Genomic DNA, 18,260 nt, shown 5'->3' on the forward strand with positions numbered 1-18,260 from the left:
TTAGTTAAGAGAAAATGTAAAACTCTCTGGGTCATAGTAAAAATTTATAATACAAATGTAGAAGTCCAAACCGAAGCTTTCCACAAGGATCTAAGAAAACACTGTCCCTAAATTGTCCTCCTTGGTTATAATCCATTATCCTAATTTCAGTCCCCTGTTAAACTGCTGAAATGATAAAAGACTTTAAAAGTTAAGATTTCTGTTTCACAACTTAAAAAATTTTATGGCTATCATGGAGGAACTCCAGAAGTATGTCAACCTCCTTTTAATATATTTTTTAAAGCAGGAGATATTTTAGGAATGTTTTAGGAATACTAAGATGTAGAAAAGAATAATATAAACAACATCCTCACATACACATACACATCACTCAGCTTAAGAAAAAAATGTTTTAAATAGTCTTGCAGCTGCATGCAAATCACTCCATGATTCCTTTCAACTCCTTCCCCACTTGTAACCAATATACTGAACTGGGGATTTAGGATGTGAATTTATGTATCTATACTTTTCTTAGATGTGTATAATCGTTTTTAATGTTTCTATAAGCCATATCATACTCTATATTTCTGCCATTTGCCTATTTAGCTCAACATATTTTATACACACACACACACACACACGCACATTTCATGATGACACTTTTATGGAGAGAAACTTAATAGAGTTCCTTAGGGTATATAGGAGTAGATCTGCTAGATCTAGGGTAGGCTAGCTGTCAACTTTCAGTGATGATGCCAAAATCTTTTAGTGGTCATAAAAGTTTCTACCACGGCCTGGACGGTTCGATTCCAGGTCGGGGCACATGCCCAGGTTGTGGGCCTGATCCCCAGTGGTGGGGCATGCAGGAGGCGGCCAATGGATGTCGTCTCTCATCCACGTTTCTCTCTCTCTCTCCCTCTCACTTTCTCTCTAAAAATCAATTTAAAAAATTTAAAAAAAATTCTGCCACAACCATTTGTGGCTCCCATTTCTCTAATACCCTCACCAACAACTAATATCATCAGACTAAAAGCGTTTGTTAATCTAAATAGTGTAAAATGGTGTGTCTTTGTTTTGGCTTGCAGGTAAAGCATCTTTTTTTTTCTTCTTCAAATCTTTATTGTTGGATGTAAAATGTATTACAGATGTTCCACATTTTTCCCCCATTGACCCCCTCCTCCCCACTCTCGCCCCCCTCCCACCTTTTCCCACACTATTGTCTGTGTCCATTGGTTATGCATATAAGTTCTTTGGTTTATTTCTTCCCACCACCCCCCCAACCCCTTTCCCTTGGAGGTTTGTCAGTCTAGCAATGAATTTGTGCTTCTTAATCCCTTCACCTTTTTCACCCATTCCCCCAAACCCCCTCCCAACTGGCAACCAACAAAATGTTCTCTGTATCTATGAGAATGTTTCTATTCTACCTGTTCATTTTGTTTGTATATTCCATTGTTGATAGATACATGTATTCATTGCCATTTTGTTTGTTCATACATTTTATCTTTTTCTTCAAAAAGACTCTTCATCATTTCATATAATAACGGTTTGGTAGTGATGAACTCAACTTTAACTTTTTCTTGTCTGGGAAAGTTTTTATATGTCCGTCGATTCTAAATGACAGCTTTGCAGGATAGAGTAATTTTGGTTGTAGGTTCTTGGTTTTCATCACTCTGAATATTTCTTGCCACTCCCTTCTGGCCTGCAAAGTTTCTTTTGAGAAATCAGCTGACAGCCTAATGGGAACTCCCTTGTAGGCAACTAGCTGCCTTTCTCTTGCTGCTTTTAAGATTCTCTCTTTGTCTTGAACCTTTTGCATTTTGATGATGATGTGTCTTGGTCTGGGCCTCTTTGGGGTTCATCTTGTTTGGGACTCTCTGTACTTCCTGGACTTGTATGTCTGTTTCCTTCACCAAGTTAGGAAAGTTTTCTGCCATTATTGTTTCAAACATGTTTTTGATGTCTTGTTCTCTCTCTTCTCCTTCTGGCACCCCCAAGATGCGAATGTTGGCACGCTTGAAGTTGTCCCAGAGGCTCCTTACACTATCCTCATTTTTTGGATTCTTTTTTCTTTTCTGATTGGGGATTTTTTGCTTCCTTATATTCCAAATCGATGGTTTGCTCCTTGGATTTACATACTCTATTATTGAAGCTGTGTAAATTGTTCTTTATTTCAGTTAATGCCTCCTTCAATTCTAACTGTGCATCCATGATTTCTAACTGGTCCTTTTTTATACTCTTGAGGCCCTCACCAAGTTCACTGAGGTTCTCACTAAGTTCATTGAGCATCCTTATAAGCAGTATTTTGAACTCAGTATCTGTCAGGTTGCTTATCTCCATTTTGCTTAGTTCTTTTATTGGGGTTTTGTTCTGTTCTTTCATTTGAGACCTGTTTTTTTGTCTCCTCATTTTGGCTGCCTCCCTGTGTTTGTTTCTGTGTATTACTTAATGAGAGGTATGGGGCTCGCTGAGACCAGATGCTGCTCGTTTGAAAGAATTTAGGAAAAACCTGAAGCAGGATCCAAGACCAGCCAATCCTATGGTTAAGTAAGTGGCAACAGCTTGGGTGGGCTTGAAAGTTGGGTGGACTTTAAAGTTGTGTGGGGCGGGGCGGGGCCTCAGGGGGTCAGCAGGGCGGGGCTACCAGTGTGAGCCAGGTTGCTGGAGTCCCAGATATGGTGACTGTCTGCCGCCCCGGGAAGGGCTCACCAAAGGAACAAAGGCCTCTGACAGCACGTTTGTCCCCAAAGCCCCCTCTCCAGCCCTTGCTCCAGTGCCAAACAGCTCAGTTCTTCCCTGTATGTCTCTGGTGCCCTCGAGCTGCCTCCCCTCCGAGCTTAGAGGGAGAGAGTCCGATAAGTCCGTGCGCGGGCCCTTTAAGGAGCTGCCTGGGGCTCCAGCCGCCTCAGCCTCCCTGAGCCTCAGTTTCCGCTGGTTTTTCCAGCCAGAAGTTATGGGGACTTCTCTTCTTGGCACTGGAACCCTGAGCGGGGCACCTGGGGTGGGACGGGCACCCCTCAGTCCTCAGGAAGGACCTTCCCAGCCGTGGGAGCCTCCTGATTTTTATCTGCCACACGTGGGTGTGGGACTGGTCTACCTCGCCGCCACTGCCCCTCACGACGCTGCCCCTCCTACCAGTCTGGATGTGGCTGCTGATTTAATTTCGTAGTTGTAGGACTTCCATTCAGCTTGATTTCAGGCGGTTTTGAATGATGGTTGTTCTGTAGTTTAGTTGTAACTTTGATGTGGTTGTGGGAGGATGCGATATACCGCGTTTACCTACCCGCCATCTTGACAGGAAGTCTCTAAAGCATCTTTTCGTATGTTTTTAAAATATGTATTGGCCATTTGTGATTCCACTTTTGTGAATGGCCTGTTCAGAACCTATGCCCATTTACAATACTTTTTCTTAAATATTTTAGGATTTATTTATATATATTTAATACAAATTCTATATTGGTAACATGCATTGCTTCCTGTCTGTGGTTTATTTTTTCACTTTGTTGATATCTTCTATTTTAATTCATATATTTATCATTTCCAGTGTTCTACATGTTTACTTGCATATCCAATCTTCCATCTAGTATCAGTTCCCTTCACTCTAAAAATTTTCCTTTAATATTTCTTTAAAAAAATATTTTTATTGAGTTTTAGAGAGAGAAAAAGAGAAACATTGATGTGAGAGCGAAACATCAATCGGCGGCCTCCTTCACATCACTACAGGAATTGAGCCCAAATCCCAGACATGTGCCCTGACCAGAAATTAAATTGGCAACCTTTCAATGCACAGGATGGAAACCAACCAAGCCATACTAGCCAGGACCCTTTAACATTTCTTGTAATAAAGGTCTGCTGGCAACAAATTATCTCAGTGCTGTTTTTTTAAATCTAGAAAAGTTCTTATTTCATCCTCATTTTTGAAAGACATTATATCACTGGATACAGAATTTTTGGTTGACTGTTTTCTTTTTTAAGCACTTTATTTTTTTATCCTCACCGGAGGACATTTTTCCATTTTTTGTTCAGATAGAGTGGGAGGGAGAGAGAGGAAGAGAGAGAGAGAAACATTGACGTGAAAGGGACACATCAAGTGGCTACCTCCCACACAACCCAACCAGGGCTGGGGACAAACCGCAACCGAGGTACATGCCCTTAGCGGGAACCAAACCTGGGATGCTCTAACCGCTAAGCCAAACTGGCCAGAGCATTTTTTAAGCACTTTAAAGATGCTATTCCATTGTCTTTTGGCTTCCTTATGATGAGAAGTCAGCACACAATCTTTCCCCTGCATAAAATGTATAGTTTTACCTAGGTAACATTTATGTTATTTTCTTCTATTTTTTTTTTTCAGCAATTTTACTATGATGTGCTGCAGGATGGTTTTCCTTGTATTTATCCTGCTTGGACTTTGCCCATCTTCCTAGATCTATGGGCTGTTTTACTGTTCGTTTTGTCAGATTCGAATAGTATCTGGCCACTAATTCTTCAAATATTTTTCCTACTACATCACCTCTCTTCTCTCTTCAGATTCCAATCAACAGTATGTTAGCCTGCTCAATGCTATTCCACAGGTCACTGAGATTTAATTTTTCTCAATTATTTTCTTTCCTCTGCTTGAATTTGAATGCTTCCGAATAATTCGTTTTCAAGTTTTTTTTATCTTTTTTTATAATGTGTCCTATCTTCTCCTAATCCCACCTGATGAAATTCTAGCTTCAGTTCTAAAATTTCCATTTGGTTCTTTTCTAGTTTACATATATATCTCCTATAATTCTTCATATTTACACCCACAATATCAATCTTTTCCAGTAGTACACTTAACATAGTTATCATTGCTATTTTTATATCCTTTTATAATTCCAAACTCTGTGTTGTCTGTTGGTCTATTTCTATTGATTAATTTTTTTTCTTGATTATGAATCACACTTTCCTATTTGTTCACAAATCCAGTAGTTTCCGATGATATATTACACATTTTGGAAGATGTGTTGTAGAGAGTTTGGATTCCGTTATCCTCTTCTTAAGAGTATGAGTTTTGTTACAACAGGCAAATTATTGACCATGTGGAAGCTTGGTATTAGGTTTCATTTGAGTGGCTCTGTTTTGGTTTTGCTCTCAATTTTGTTACACTTCCTTAGTCCTGAAATGTAGTTCTTAATTCCTAAACCTTGGCCCTTCTGAAGCTTCAGTAGAAAGCTCAATTATTTATCAGCCCCCTCTTAACTTGGTAAGGGTCAAACTCCAAATTCCGTCTCTCCTACATTGGGCAGCTTAGGAAATCCTGTTCAGTTCTTTTAGCCTCTAGCTGCTATTTTCTGCCTGGGCTCCTTTGTACACGTAAGGGTCACTAAGAACTGAAGGGGAAATTATACACAGATTTGGGGGCTCTTTCTCTGTGGTTCCTTCACCTAAAGGTATCCCACTTAATTTCCAGCCACTCTGGCAGCAAATTGACTCCTCAAGCCAGTAAGACTGATTTTCTTCTTGAGTTCCATCTGCCCTATGCCCTCCAGACCAGGGATTGCCCCAGGAAAAAAGTCATTTAAATATGGATCTTACCCAATGTGGTGCCCTTTATCCAAGGATCAAAACCTCTCTAATTTATGACTACTTTTAGTCATTCTCAAATGCTTTCAAACGAAGAAGTGTTTTTCCAACATTTATCATTGTTATTGGCAAGAGGATCAGTCCAATAGAACCTACTCCACCATTTCCAAAAGCCAGAACCTTGATGAGCAGAAGCAAGTTTTAATGCACTCAGTTTTCTAATCTTTTCTTTGTAGAGTTGATGGTATTTTCAAACCTTGTTTAAGAAGGTCATTCTCATCCCAAAGTAAAAAATACAGTTTGTACATTTAATTCTAAAAGTATTTTTTTCTAGACCTAGAGTCATAGAAGTAGGGTACAAACTGACAATCAGAAGGGGTGGGGGGAAGGGAAGGGATAAACCACAGAACTTATATGCATGTATGCATAACCGATGGACACAGACAACAAAGCTTGGGGACAGGGTCGGGGAGATGGGGAGGAGGGTGTCAATGGTGGGGGTAGAAACATCTGTAACAAAAATAAATTTTAAAAAAAAGTTTAGGAAAACAAAACAAAAAAAAAGTATTTTTTTCATATTATGGTCTTTAATTCACTTAGATTTGATTTTGTTTTTTGGTGCATGACAAAGTAGGGATCTAATTTTATTTATTTTTATAAGCAAATAAACCAATTTTCCAGTAGCATTAGTGAAGAGTCTATCTTTTTCCCTCTAGTGATAGTTTTCCTACTCTGACATAAGTCTAATCACATAAATATGTCTCTTTCAGGCTATTTCTTCTGTTTCAGTGTTTTACTTGTCTATGCCTACACTCATACTGTAATGTGTTAATGATTACATCTATATATTAAGTCTTGTTATCTGGTAGAAGAAATCTCCAAAATTGCTGAGCCTATTTTTTGGTCCTTTATTTTTCAAATAAATTTTAGAATCAATTTGTCAAATTATATAAAAAGCCCTGCCAAGGATAATTTACATCTTTAAAATATCAAGTCTTCTCATCCACAAACGTGGTATATTTTCCCATTCATTCAGGTCTTGTTTCATGTCTTTATATAAACTTTTATAAATTTCCCACAAGATTATACTTCTGTCATTATGTTAAAATTATATTTTAAAAATATCTTTTCATCTAATTTACCCCAATTTACTCTGCCATATTAAATGAATTTCATCAAATTTGTTTACTAAAGCTATAAATTGTAAGATTTATATCATAATACAAAATCTATATACTAGTAGTAACTTAACACTTCAATTTTCAAACAGTTTTTTATGTCATACGTTTATCAAGCATCTTATTCTACATACTCACCAAAAAGCTCCATTGTCTCTACTTTCAGTGTCCATGAAATTAGAATCCAAAAACATGTCTTTGTAGATTCGACCAACTAGGCAGTACATATCTGAAGCTACTTGCCCTTCACTTTGCACCAGGGGAATCATAATATCAAGAGCTTTTGCTCTATCTCCAGGGAGATTTCTCCTAAGGTAGGGGAAGAAAACATCCTTCTTTCAATACAGATTACAGAAATCATATAGGTTATCTTTTTAAAACTCTAATATATTGATTCACATTAGTGAAGTTCAGCAAGATAAAAACAACAATTAGATTTTGAGAGTCCTCTGTAAACCTCTCTCCTAAACCTTTTTGTTTTTTAATCCTACTGCATGTCTCCTGGGTCTAACAAGGATCCCTCTTGAATTGCCTTTCTGATAATAGTGATGGTCTGTTCCTATTCACCCCAAATCCTTCCAATTTCCCTGCAGTCTATATGCAGGTTGAAACTGGTGAAGTAAGATTAGGAATGCATTTTGTGGCCCTAAATGGGGCAAAGTCAACTAATCTAAGCAGGGAAAAAAACACTGACTTTAGGTTTTAATGGATTTTGCTCTAAAACACTGAGCAAAGCAATTCACAGACAATTTAACAAATCAACTTTAAACCAAGAATTGCCTAATTTCTATGTGTGACCAATTAATTATCTAAGGAAAATGCCTTATGTAGCTCATTTTAAAATAACAAGTATGTATAGACCATTCTTTAAACGAGATAAAAATTCTTTTAAGTTATTTCTCGGACCTTGAGAACATTATGCTAAGTGAAGTAAGCCAGTCACAAAAGACTACATACCATATGATTCTGTTTACATGAAATCTGTAGAGACCAGAAGTAGATAAGTAGTTGCCTAGGAATGGGGAACTGGGGGAAAAAGGGAGAATGACTGCTAATGGGTACGGGTTCTTTCTGAGGTGATGAACATGTTCTAAAATTTATATGTCAATAGTCACACAACTCTGTTAATGTATTAAAAACCACTGGACTGTCCATTTTCTATGGATGAATTGTATGGTATATGAATTATATTTCAATAAAGCTGTTATAAAAAAGTTATTTCTATTCTCAACTACTACTTTAAATCTTTCTGTCTATAAAATTCCTTTTTGTACTCTGTCCTAAACACCTTGAGTTTAGAAAAAACCCTTCATACAAATATTCTTATCAATCCATTATATTCTGTTTTAGAAAAGATAAAGATAAAACATTAAGAAAAACATGTGGATCTTATGGACTTTCCTTTTCAAAATAGAACATATTCCATCCTGATTTCAAAAAGGACTGGCAAACTTGAGCCTTTGGGATGCAGTAGAATTAGAACAGTTTTAGTTTTAATGACCAAGATTTAGTAAGTTTCCAAATCACAGATAATTCAAACAGTGACTATAAAATCTTTCTAATAATTTAAAAAAATTTTCCTGGAAAGAACCTGAGAGTTAAGATTTAAGTGCTACATATTTTTTTCCCTGTGGATTGAAAAATCAAATAATACAAAACAAAAGCATGTTTTTTTCTTACATCATAGGGGGCACTTTGACAAAATATTGATGTTCATTGATATACTTTTTATAATGTGTATACCTCCATCTGGTTCTGATATTAAGAATAAAGTATTAATAAAGTTTCACCCTGACTAAAATAAAATAAAATTCCTGTTGAAAAAAAAAAAAAAGACTTATTTTAAAACAAGTTGGAGTAGGGACTCTCTGGAGATCTCATCTCACTCTGTTAAATCTAAAGAAAGAGATTTTTAATAAATGGGGGTATAAATATACTTTTATTATACATTTATTGATAAAGTTGGCAAGTTCTATAGTATGGGTGGATAAAAAAAGGAAAGAAAACGACCTCTGGTTGAATAACATGCTGATTTTTTTGTTCGTAGATAGAGACAGAAGAACCTAGTGATGAAAAACATAGACATCAGCATCAGACATGGGTTTGTGCCTTATTTTTATGACATGCTAACTATGAGCCTTGAGGAAAAGTCACTCAATCTTTCCAGGCTTCAGTTTCCTCATCTGTAAAATAATCAAGATTTAAGTGACATATGGCAAGTGCTCAAGAGACGAGATGCCCCCTCCATATTTCTTTTTATCATTCTCTTCAATTGTGGTAATTACGTATATATTTAACTATACCTTGGAAGAGCAAGCACAGCTAACTAAGCTTTGGACAGTTCACTGCATTAGGCCTCTCCACGGCCAGAGCAGGGATGGCCCTCCATGGTGACTCTGGGTAGAAGTGGCACTTGGGTATATGCCATGATGCGAACATAAGGGATAGAAGCAGGACTAAAAGCAGCAGTGGTAGTCCTGGACCTAGAAAATTCATGCACACATAACCTATAATGTGGCTAACAGAGTTCTGATTATAATTTGGTATGTTCAGTGCATGCCCAGTGAAACAGTCTCTGGTTCAGCATATGTTCACCTAGATATAACTGAAAACTACCCTTACCCTACTTTAGTCAATTCTTTCATGGATAACCATTTAGTGTTGAGTATATTTGCTTAAAGCTAATATCCATTCAGGTAATTTTAAAAAGTTGACAAATATACAAATAGCAGATACAAATTTTGACAGAGAAGAGAAAGAATTTTAAGGATTTAATATAAAAATGGTGAGAACCTTTTATTACTGACCAAAAAAATCAGAATGCATGCTTCCTATATTTTATAGGAAGTAAAAATATTAATATTGCATTCTAATAGGGAGTGGTTGTAGGGTTAAAGCAAAAACATACACTAGAAAGAATATGCAGGTTAAAAAATAATATGTTAGCACACTGTGAACAGGAACTTTTTCTTCTTACCTATTCAGTGCAAATGCATAATGAAACTTCACATGATGATGGGACGCTAAATCAAAGGTTGGCAGCTTTTCTAAAGTCTCTACTAGCTTCACAATAGAATCATATTCCTTTTAAACAAGAGAAGAACAGTGCAGAATTAAACCATTAGGAAAAAGCTCTGACAATGAAATGCTTTTTGACAACCAGATATCTGAATCTGAGTAGGGAATTTAAAAAAAGAACTAGAATCCAAGAAATACTTTGAGAAAGCTGGAACCAATAAACTATTTTTTAAAATAAGGGGTTTTGATTATATAAATAAAAACATTAGAAATAAGAGTTACCACATCTAATCAGCAAAACAATAAACCATCCAGCATGATAAGGGTGTTATACTTCTCCATAGGGCCAGATTCTTGGTATGCAGTGTCCTATCAATTACTTTCAGGGAAATAATTTTCAAAACATCAAGAATATGGAGCAATTGATTGAACTTATGTTATAAGCAAGAAAATGATTTCATTTCAACATGAGCAAGCTACTCTAGTCATAGGAGCCTAAGTGCCACACCCCACATGTGTGAGTGAGTCTATTGTTCACGTGAAGCTTTACTTAGCGTTAAAAGGCTGAAAATAAGAAACTAAAACTCACTTAAATTTTACTGTAAATATATAATAGCAAATTCCCAACTCAGAGATGGTTTCATTCTACTTACCATATTTTTACAACTTTAAGACATGTCAATAAAAATAATATGGCATGTGAGTGTATTTTACATGACATATTTTAAAACTTATTTTTACAGAGATGTAAATAAAGTACAGCACAGGGAACACAGTGAACAATATTGTAATAACTAGGAGGGGTGATCACGTTGTTAAGTTATAAAAATGTCTAATTATATTGTATAGTTGAAACTAATATTGTATGTCAATTGTAATTTAAAAAACTTAAAAGATTTTAAAGTTATTTCTATAATTAATCAATTGCATATTTCTTGCTTCTGGCTAGTTGGATCATGTACTATCAATTTTAAGCAACACAATTTCAATGGAGATATGTCCACAAAACTAAATATTTTGGCTATTTGCCAAAACAAAGCTTTTACTTATTGACTGACAGGTGTACCTGAGGCTAACAGAATAGAACAGACTGTCCCTGGGTTAGCTATGCTTGCAGATTTTCCTTTTTGTTCTTTTGGAGAAAAAAGACCTTTACCATACAAGTCTTTCACAATCACTGACTGTTACTCATATGAGTCTATTTCATTCATCATAAAATCTTGGAACAGAAAGCATATGGGAGTCAATAAAAAAAAATGACATGTACTAACATGAATGACTTATTGGTTAACAGAAATCTGATGTTAATACTCCCATACACCTCTCCAATATACTATATGAAAAAGATTAAAAGCATCTTCTCACCTGGATATCTCTGTAGGAAAGTAACAGATTTATGACAATATCTGCCGTCAAGACTTCAATATTATCTACTCGCTGCCGAATTCTTGCCAATTCAGCTGCCAGTTCTTTACCAGTGTATAAATTACGAGCTTTCCTGATATCATTAAGTATAGATTCCCGGAAATACTGGCTGGTGGGAAAACACATTTTAAAGAGTTAATACTAGAAAGAATTTCAACAAAAATAATAATTTTATAAGGAAAAGAATATTTACAGTACTGGTAGCTTTTAATTAATTAAGGTGCATAGGATGAACACCTCATATAAGCATTACTAAGAAATTTGGAAGTCCTATATTTCTATTAACATTCTGCATTGCTTGCTTCAGGAAGGATTAAAGGTAGATATTCTAAATTAATTAATTTCCCAAGAACCTGAAATGTACCATTTAAAATGTGCAAACTTTTTAATTTTATAATAGTGAGTATAAATTGTTCTAAATAAATTAGGTGTGCCTATGATTTGAACATAATATAACCTTTACTTTCTGTCTCAGCATATATTATTAAATTATGACTCTTAAATAAAAATAAATAAGAAACTGCTTGGCCGGTGTGGCTCAGTGGTTGAGCATCAACCCATGCACCAGGAGGTCGCCAGTTTGGTTCCTGGTCAGGGCACATGCCCAGGTTGTGGGCCAAATCCCCAGTGGGGAGCATGCAGGAGGCAGCCGATCAATGTTCTCTCATTGATATTTCTCTCTCTCTCTCTCTCCCCCTCTCCCTTCCTTACTCTCTAAAATCATTAAAGAAAAACATTTTTTAAAAAATAAATAAGAAACCATGTAATATTATATTTAAATAAAGTAATTATAGTTATGCTTTCAGCAATTTTTGCAGAGTTCTTGCTCTTACACTAAAAGTTCCTGGACATTTACTTGGATAAAGTTTCTATACTTTAAATCTCTTTTCAGCTCTACTATCACTATAACACAGTTAGCAGTCTTTTTTTTTTCTTCCTGATTTCAAGTTAGTCTGTGAATAAGTGAATAAACATGTGGACTATGAGGCATCTATTTTATCTACTTAGAAGATATTATACAATTTTTCCTCCTTGTTCTTGGCTGTTGTATACTATATCTAAGAAGCAGCACAAATAAATATCTAGATGCACAAATAAATGAAGTAGAATAACATTTCATTTATTAAACTTACCCAGAACCTGTTTGCGCCACCTTTAGAAGTTGAGTGAAACGATCCACAAGAGGTAAGCAGATGGGTCCAAGCAGCAGCTCAAAGTGAGACTGCATGAGTTCTGACAACCCTTTCATGAAGCTGCAGTCACAGCAGTAAACCTTGTTGTGTGGAGTTATCACATAAGGGACGAATGTGTAGTTCCCAGTGCACATCTGTGGAGGGAGGCACCAGGAGGTCATGAGCCAATTCTGTAGGCTCCACACCAGCGTAATCCCAAGTCTTACTTAAGTGAGCATTTTATTTTATTTATTTTTTTTATCCTCACCCAAGGACATTTTTTGATATTTTGTTCAGACAGAGTGGGAGGGAGAAAGAGAGAGAGAAACATCGACATGAAAGGGACACATCGAGCGGCTGCCACCCACACAACCCAACCAGGGCCGGGGACAAACTGCAACCGAGGTACATGCCCTTAGAGGGAACAGAACCCGGGTCTCTCTGGACCGCAGGCCAATGCTCTAACCACTGAGCCAAACTGGCCAGGGCTTAAGTGAGCATTTTAAATAATAATCCTGAATGTGAAGGGAAACAGAAAAACCTCATTTCTTATTTGTGACCTATGAAAAGGAAAATTTCCTCCAATTTATTTTTTTTTATCCTCACCCGAGGACATTTTTCCACTTTTTGTTCAGGTAGAGTGGGAGGGAGAGAGAGGAACAGAGAGAGAGAGAGAAACATCGATGTGAAAGGAACACATCGAGTGGCTGCCACCCGCACGACCAACCAGGGCCAGGGACAAACTGCAACCGAGGTACGCGCCCTTAGCGGGAACCGAACCCGGGTCTCTCAGGACCGCAGGCCGATGCTCTAACCGCTGAGCCAAACCGGCCAGGGCTCCAATTTCTTTAATTGCTTACTTCAAGTAAAGAGGACTTACAGATGATACAAAAAAACAGTATGGCACAGTTTCTATCAATCAATTTAAATATTTATTTACCATCTCTCATGGCTAAGGTGTATGATATATGCTATAGAAAAAACAGAGTAATTTAAAACACAGCCTTAGGTCTTTGGGAAAATTAAAATTTAGTCAGAGATATACAATGTAAATATATGGAAATAATAAGCGTAACATTTAAGAGCTGCCCACATGACAGGTTATGCTGTGACTGATGCCAAAACAAAGCTGCTTCCCCCCCCACCCCCCCACCCCGGTCTCTGTGTCTCAAACATAACTGCATTAGTCTCCCAGTTACTAAAACTAGAGACCTAGAAGTTATCCTTGATGCTTCCATTTCCTTTACCTTCCAAATCCTATCAAAGTCCTTTCTATTCTACCTCCAAAATATATCTCATATTTCTCATTTCCCTCCATCTTCTCGCCGGCACTACAGACCATGCCACCAACACACCAGACCTGAACCACTGTAATTAGCTTTCTGCTGGTTTTCCTGCTTCCTCTCTTGCTCTCCAGTCTATTCCCTATCTAGCTGTCAATGAGATCTTTTAACAACCAACATCAGACCACTTCCCTCTGCTACTTAAAGCCCCCTCCCTTGCTCCTGAGATGAAGATAAAACAATCACTGTATTACAAGGGCCTGACTATCCAAATTCTGCCTCTCTCTAACCCCAGCCCATGCTGCTCTCTGCTGACTCACCTCAATCTTCTGTCAGTTCCTAATGACACCAAGTGAGAGTACACTAGTGAAAACAAATTAAAACAACAATGAGGTATCACCTCACACCTGCCAGAATGGCTGCCATCAACAAATATTCAAACAAATGCTGGTGAGATTGTGGAGAAAAGGTACTCTACTACACTGCTGGTGGGAATGCAGACGGGTGCAGACACTATGGAAAACAATATGGTGTTCCCTCAAATAATTAAAAATGGAGCTGCCGTTTGACCCAGTGATCCCACTTCTAGGAATATATCCTAAGAAGCCTGAAACAATAACCAGAAGGAGTGTATGCACCCCTATGTTCACAGCAGTGCTATCTACAACAGCTAAGATCTGCAAACAGCCCAAGTGCCCCGTAGTAGATGAGTGGATAAAAAAATTGTGATAGCTCTGGCCGGTTTGGCTCAGCGGTTAGAGTGTCAGCCCATGGTCCAGAGAGACCTAGGTTCGGTTCCTGCTAAGGGCATGTACCTGGGTTGCAGTTCTCTCTCTCTCACTTCCTCTCTCTCCCTCCCACTCTATCTGAACAAAAATGGAAAAATGTCCTCAGGTGAGGATTAAAAAAAAAATTGTGATACATTTATACAGTAGAATACTATGCAGCTATAAAAAAGAAGGATCTCTTACTCTTTGAGACAGTATGGAGGGATCTGGAGAGTATTATGCTAGGCGAAATAAGTTAGTCAGAGAAAGACAAGTATTACATGATTTCACCTTTTTGTGGAATATAATGAACAAAATAAGCTGAAGAACAAAACAAATCCAGAGACATGGAGGTAGAGAACAGATTGACAAATCTCAGAGGGAAGGGGTGGGGGCAGGAAAAGATAAACCAAACAACTTATATGCATATATGCATAACTAATGGACACAGACAACAGTACAGTGAGGGTGGGGGAGAGTAGGGGAGGTGACAACGGGGAAAAAAGTAGGGACAGCTGTAATACATTCAACAATAAAGATCTTTTAAAAAGTGGAACTGTGAAGGAGAAAGGCAAAATTGCACTGGGCACCTCTGAGTGATAAGCAAATCTGACCAGAGCTTAGGGCTCAGGGAAGAGAAGTGAATACAAAGTTAAGGATTTAAAATTACATATGCTGGGCAGGGGGAATCATGGAGGATTCAGAGCAGGAAACAGAACATCAAGGCTGTTATGTTCTTACAGTGTGGGCAGAAAATAAGGTAGGAAGCTACAAAGCATGATTGGACTGGCAGCAGTAGCAATGAACACATGCCCTCAATGTTGAAAAAGAATCATCTAGACCTGACAACTGCTTACATATATTGAGAGAGAGGAAAGAGTAATCAAAGGCAACTCCACAGTAAGCAAAAAAAATTCAGAAAGCAGAACCAGAACTAATTATTTATGAGCATATGCACTCTGGGGCATTTGTTATATATCAGGTAATTAATCAAACAGAACCTACTTCCAGTTAATATATGAGAATAACATCAAGAAGCTGAGATTTAATTTGGGGTGGTAGGGGGAACTGTTCACTTTCAGAGAGCAAGATAAATGTTCACTCAAAGGAGCAGGATAACCAAAGTGAAAATATCCAAAAGAGTGTTGGAAATACATGCCTGGAACATAAAGTTTCAAGCCAAAATACAGACCCAGGAATTATTTGATATGGTTGAATCTAAGGAAATAGGAGAGACCTCTAAGAGAAGAACCACAGAGAAAGGAAAAAGTAAATGATTAAAAATTAGAATAGAATTATGTGGAAAACTCTAACACTGTTCTGAGGAGCACGGGGGGTTCCCAGCCATATCAGCATTATTAAGAACAACACTTCACTTCTCTGACCCTTAGGAATAAACTAATGAGAACAAATATTCATTTACCACTTGCATATGCCAGGGAATGAATGGTCATAATTCACAACCCACTGAAAAAGCTGCTACTGTCTCCATTTTACAGGTAAGCTGGTCTGTGCTGGGTTTGGGACTCCAGCCCAGGGACTCTTTCTCTAGAGGGTATGCTATTATCACTAGGGGGTTTGGCACCCTCCCCAGTGGCCTTTACATGCTGGCACATCAACTCTTTGCCTCAGGTCACCTTCCATGAACCCCACATGAGCCAAGTTACTGTCACATAGCAAACAGACAAGATGTGCCAAGTGCCCTTGTGGACGGACTTAATTATGAACATTTTATTCTTTGAAGCACTTCTTGTATGTCAGGTAATGAAGCAGAAACTGGACCTGGCTTCCATTTAAAGTATGAGAAGAACTTCCAGAAGTTTGATTTTTAAATCAAGAACATGAAATTGTTCCTTTCTCAAGTTCTCCTTCATGCTACAATAATTGGGAGACTAGTCAGAAAGGGGAAAATAAACATATTCTGCTTCTAAAATGTTGCCAAGATTCCATAGCATGTCCACCAATTTAATCCTTTCACCCAAGCCACTGCCTAGGCAGAAAAGAAAGGCACATATATTAAGAGGCTGCTTTCCAAAGCTTCCAGAGCTTAAACTATGAGTAAGTTATAAAACAGCAACAGAATTAAATGCTCCGGTTTTAGATAAGCACTATAAGAAAATCATAAAAGAAAACACTCTGAATCTTCTAAGTCACAAATTAGAAAAAATAGATGAAAATTCGATGAACTAGAAAAGTGATATTAGAGTTTCAGAATACTATCCTTCTGCTGATGGATCAAGTTCTGCATCCTCAGAAGCCTTAATACCATGTGTATTTGTGTTTAAGACATGAAATATAATACACTGTGTTGCAATACTGGGCATTGGGGAATAATGCATCTGTGCAAAACAAATTCTGGGAAAGAATGACTATCAGATGTTTGGGTATATGTTCAGCAGTGTAGGGGAAATAAAGACAAACGTGTTTGCATGTTTTCATGCAAAGAGCAGAGAAAAGTAGATTCCTGAAATTATCTTCTTTAAGCCCCAAGGAATAAGGCTTCAGAATTGTTGCTGAAAATACCCTGCATGCTAAGATTTTCCTAAATTCCTGGCCTCACTGCACTTTATTGCCTGTTTCTGAGGCAATAAAAAAATATTTTTTTCAATTTCCCAATGTCGATTTTAAAAAACAGGGGAGGCTGAGAAGCTGCGGGAGGCACATGCACACTACTAGGCCTGAGTTAAGAGACAGCTCAGCAGGCATGCAGTGGGGAAAAAGTGTGAGGGTTGGTTGTGGGATTTTGTATTTTTAAAAAAGATATAGCCCAGCCAGTGTGGCTCAGTGGTTGAGCGTCAACCCATGCACCAAGAGGTCTTCAGTTCAATTCCCAGTCAGGGCACATGCTCAGGTTGTGGGCCAAATCCCCAGTGGAGGCATGCAGGAGGCAGCCAATCGATATTCTCTCTCATCGATGTTTCTGTCTTTCCCCCTCTCTTTAAAATCAATAAAAATAATAATAATAATTTAAAAAGATAAAAAAGATATGAACTGCTAAGAAAAGCACTTTTTCAAAATGATGAAGACTAATAATATGGAAACATTTATTGGCTCACATATAACTTAGAAATATCATAACTGCAATTTCTGTTTACAAGATTGCTACCAAATCCAGAGTTTGAAATCACTAATAATCTAAAGCAAAATAAAAACAACCACTGTGTACCCTGGCTGGGTTGCTCAGGTGGTTGGAGTGTCGTCCTGGACACCGAAGGGTTGCAGGTTCATTTCCCAGTCAGGGCACATATCTAGGTTGCAGGTTCAATCCCCAGGAAGGGTACATTTGGAGGCAACCCAACCAATCGATGTTTCTCTCTCTCCCCCTTCCTCTTGCTCTAAAATCAATGAAAACAAAAATTAAAAAAACAACAACAACCAATCATTATGTGATCAAGAACAGACATCTTAGTTGCAACAAATGCCTTCTATTTATAAGATACTAATTCTAAAGTGTTTAAATCTGCTTTATTTATTTATATTTTATCCTCACTCGAGGACATTTTTCCATTTTTTGTTCAGATAGAGTAGGGAGGGAGAGAGAGAGAGAGAGAAACATCGACGTGAAAAGGACACATCAAGTGGTTGCCAACCGCACGACCAACCAGGGCTGGGGACAAACTGCAACCGAGGTACATGCCCGTAGCGGGAACCAAACCCGAGTTTCTCTGGACTGCAGGCCAACGCTCTACCGCTGAGCCAAACTGGCCAGGGCTAAATCTGCTTTTTTTTTTTTTTTAATTCTCACCCAAGGATACTTTTCCATTTATCTTGAGTGGGAGGGAGGGTGAGAGGGAGAGGGAGGGAGGGGTGGGGAGAGACATGTTGACTGGTTGCCTCCCGCAGGACCCCAACCAGGGCTAGAGACTGAGCTACAACCGAGGTACATGCCCTTGA

The 18,260-nt window shown here is 37.9% G+C and overlaps 1 protein-coding gene across 3 annotated transcripts in view; it reads right to left on the reverse strand.

Annotated features, from left to right (window-relative positions):
* Positions 1-18,260, reverse strand: part of MAP3K5 (mitogen-activated protein kinase kinase kinase 5) — a 203,011-nt gene that overhangs the window by 96,789 nt on the left and 87,962 nt on the right. For all 3 annotated transcript variants that reach the window (XM_036247958.1, XM_036247956.1, XM_036247957.1), the window contains exons 4-7: positions 12,278-12,471; positions 11,085-11,253; positions 9,679-9,785; positions 6,840-7,010 (exon numbers count right to left, since the gene is read on the reverse strand). In XM_036247958.1, coding sequence (XP_036103851.1) covers positions 6,840-7,010; positions 9,679-9,785; positions 11,085-11,253; positions 12,278-12,471 — 641 coding nt within the window. The remainder of the gene's footprint in view (positions 1-6,839; positions 7,011-9,678; positions 9,786-11,084; positions 11,254-12,277; positions 12,472-18,260) is intronic.

This window comes from Molossus molossus, unplaced genomic scaffold, assembly GCF_014108415.1.
Source record: "Molossus molossus isolate mMolMol1 unplaced genomic scaffold, mMolMol1.p scaffold_m16_p_8, whole genome shotgun sequence".
Lineage (NCBI taxonomy): Eukaryota > Metazoa > Chordata > Mammalia > Chiroptera > Molossidae > Molossus > Molossus molossus.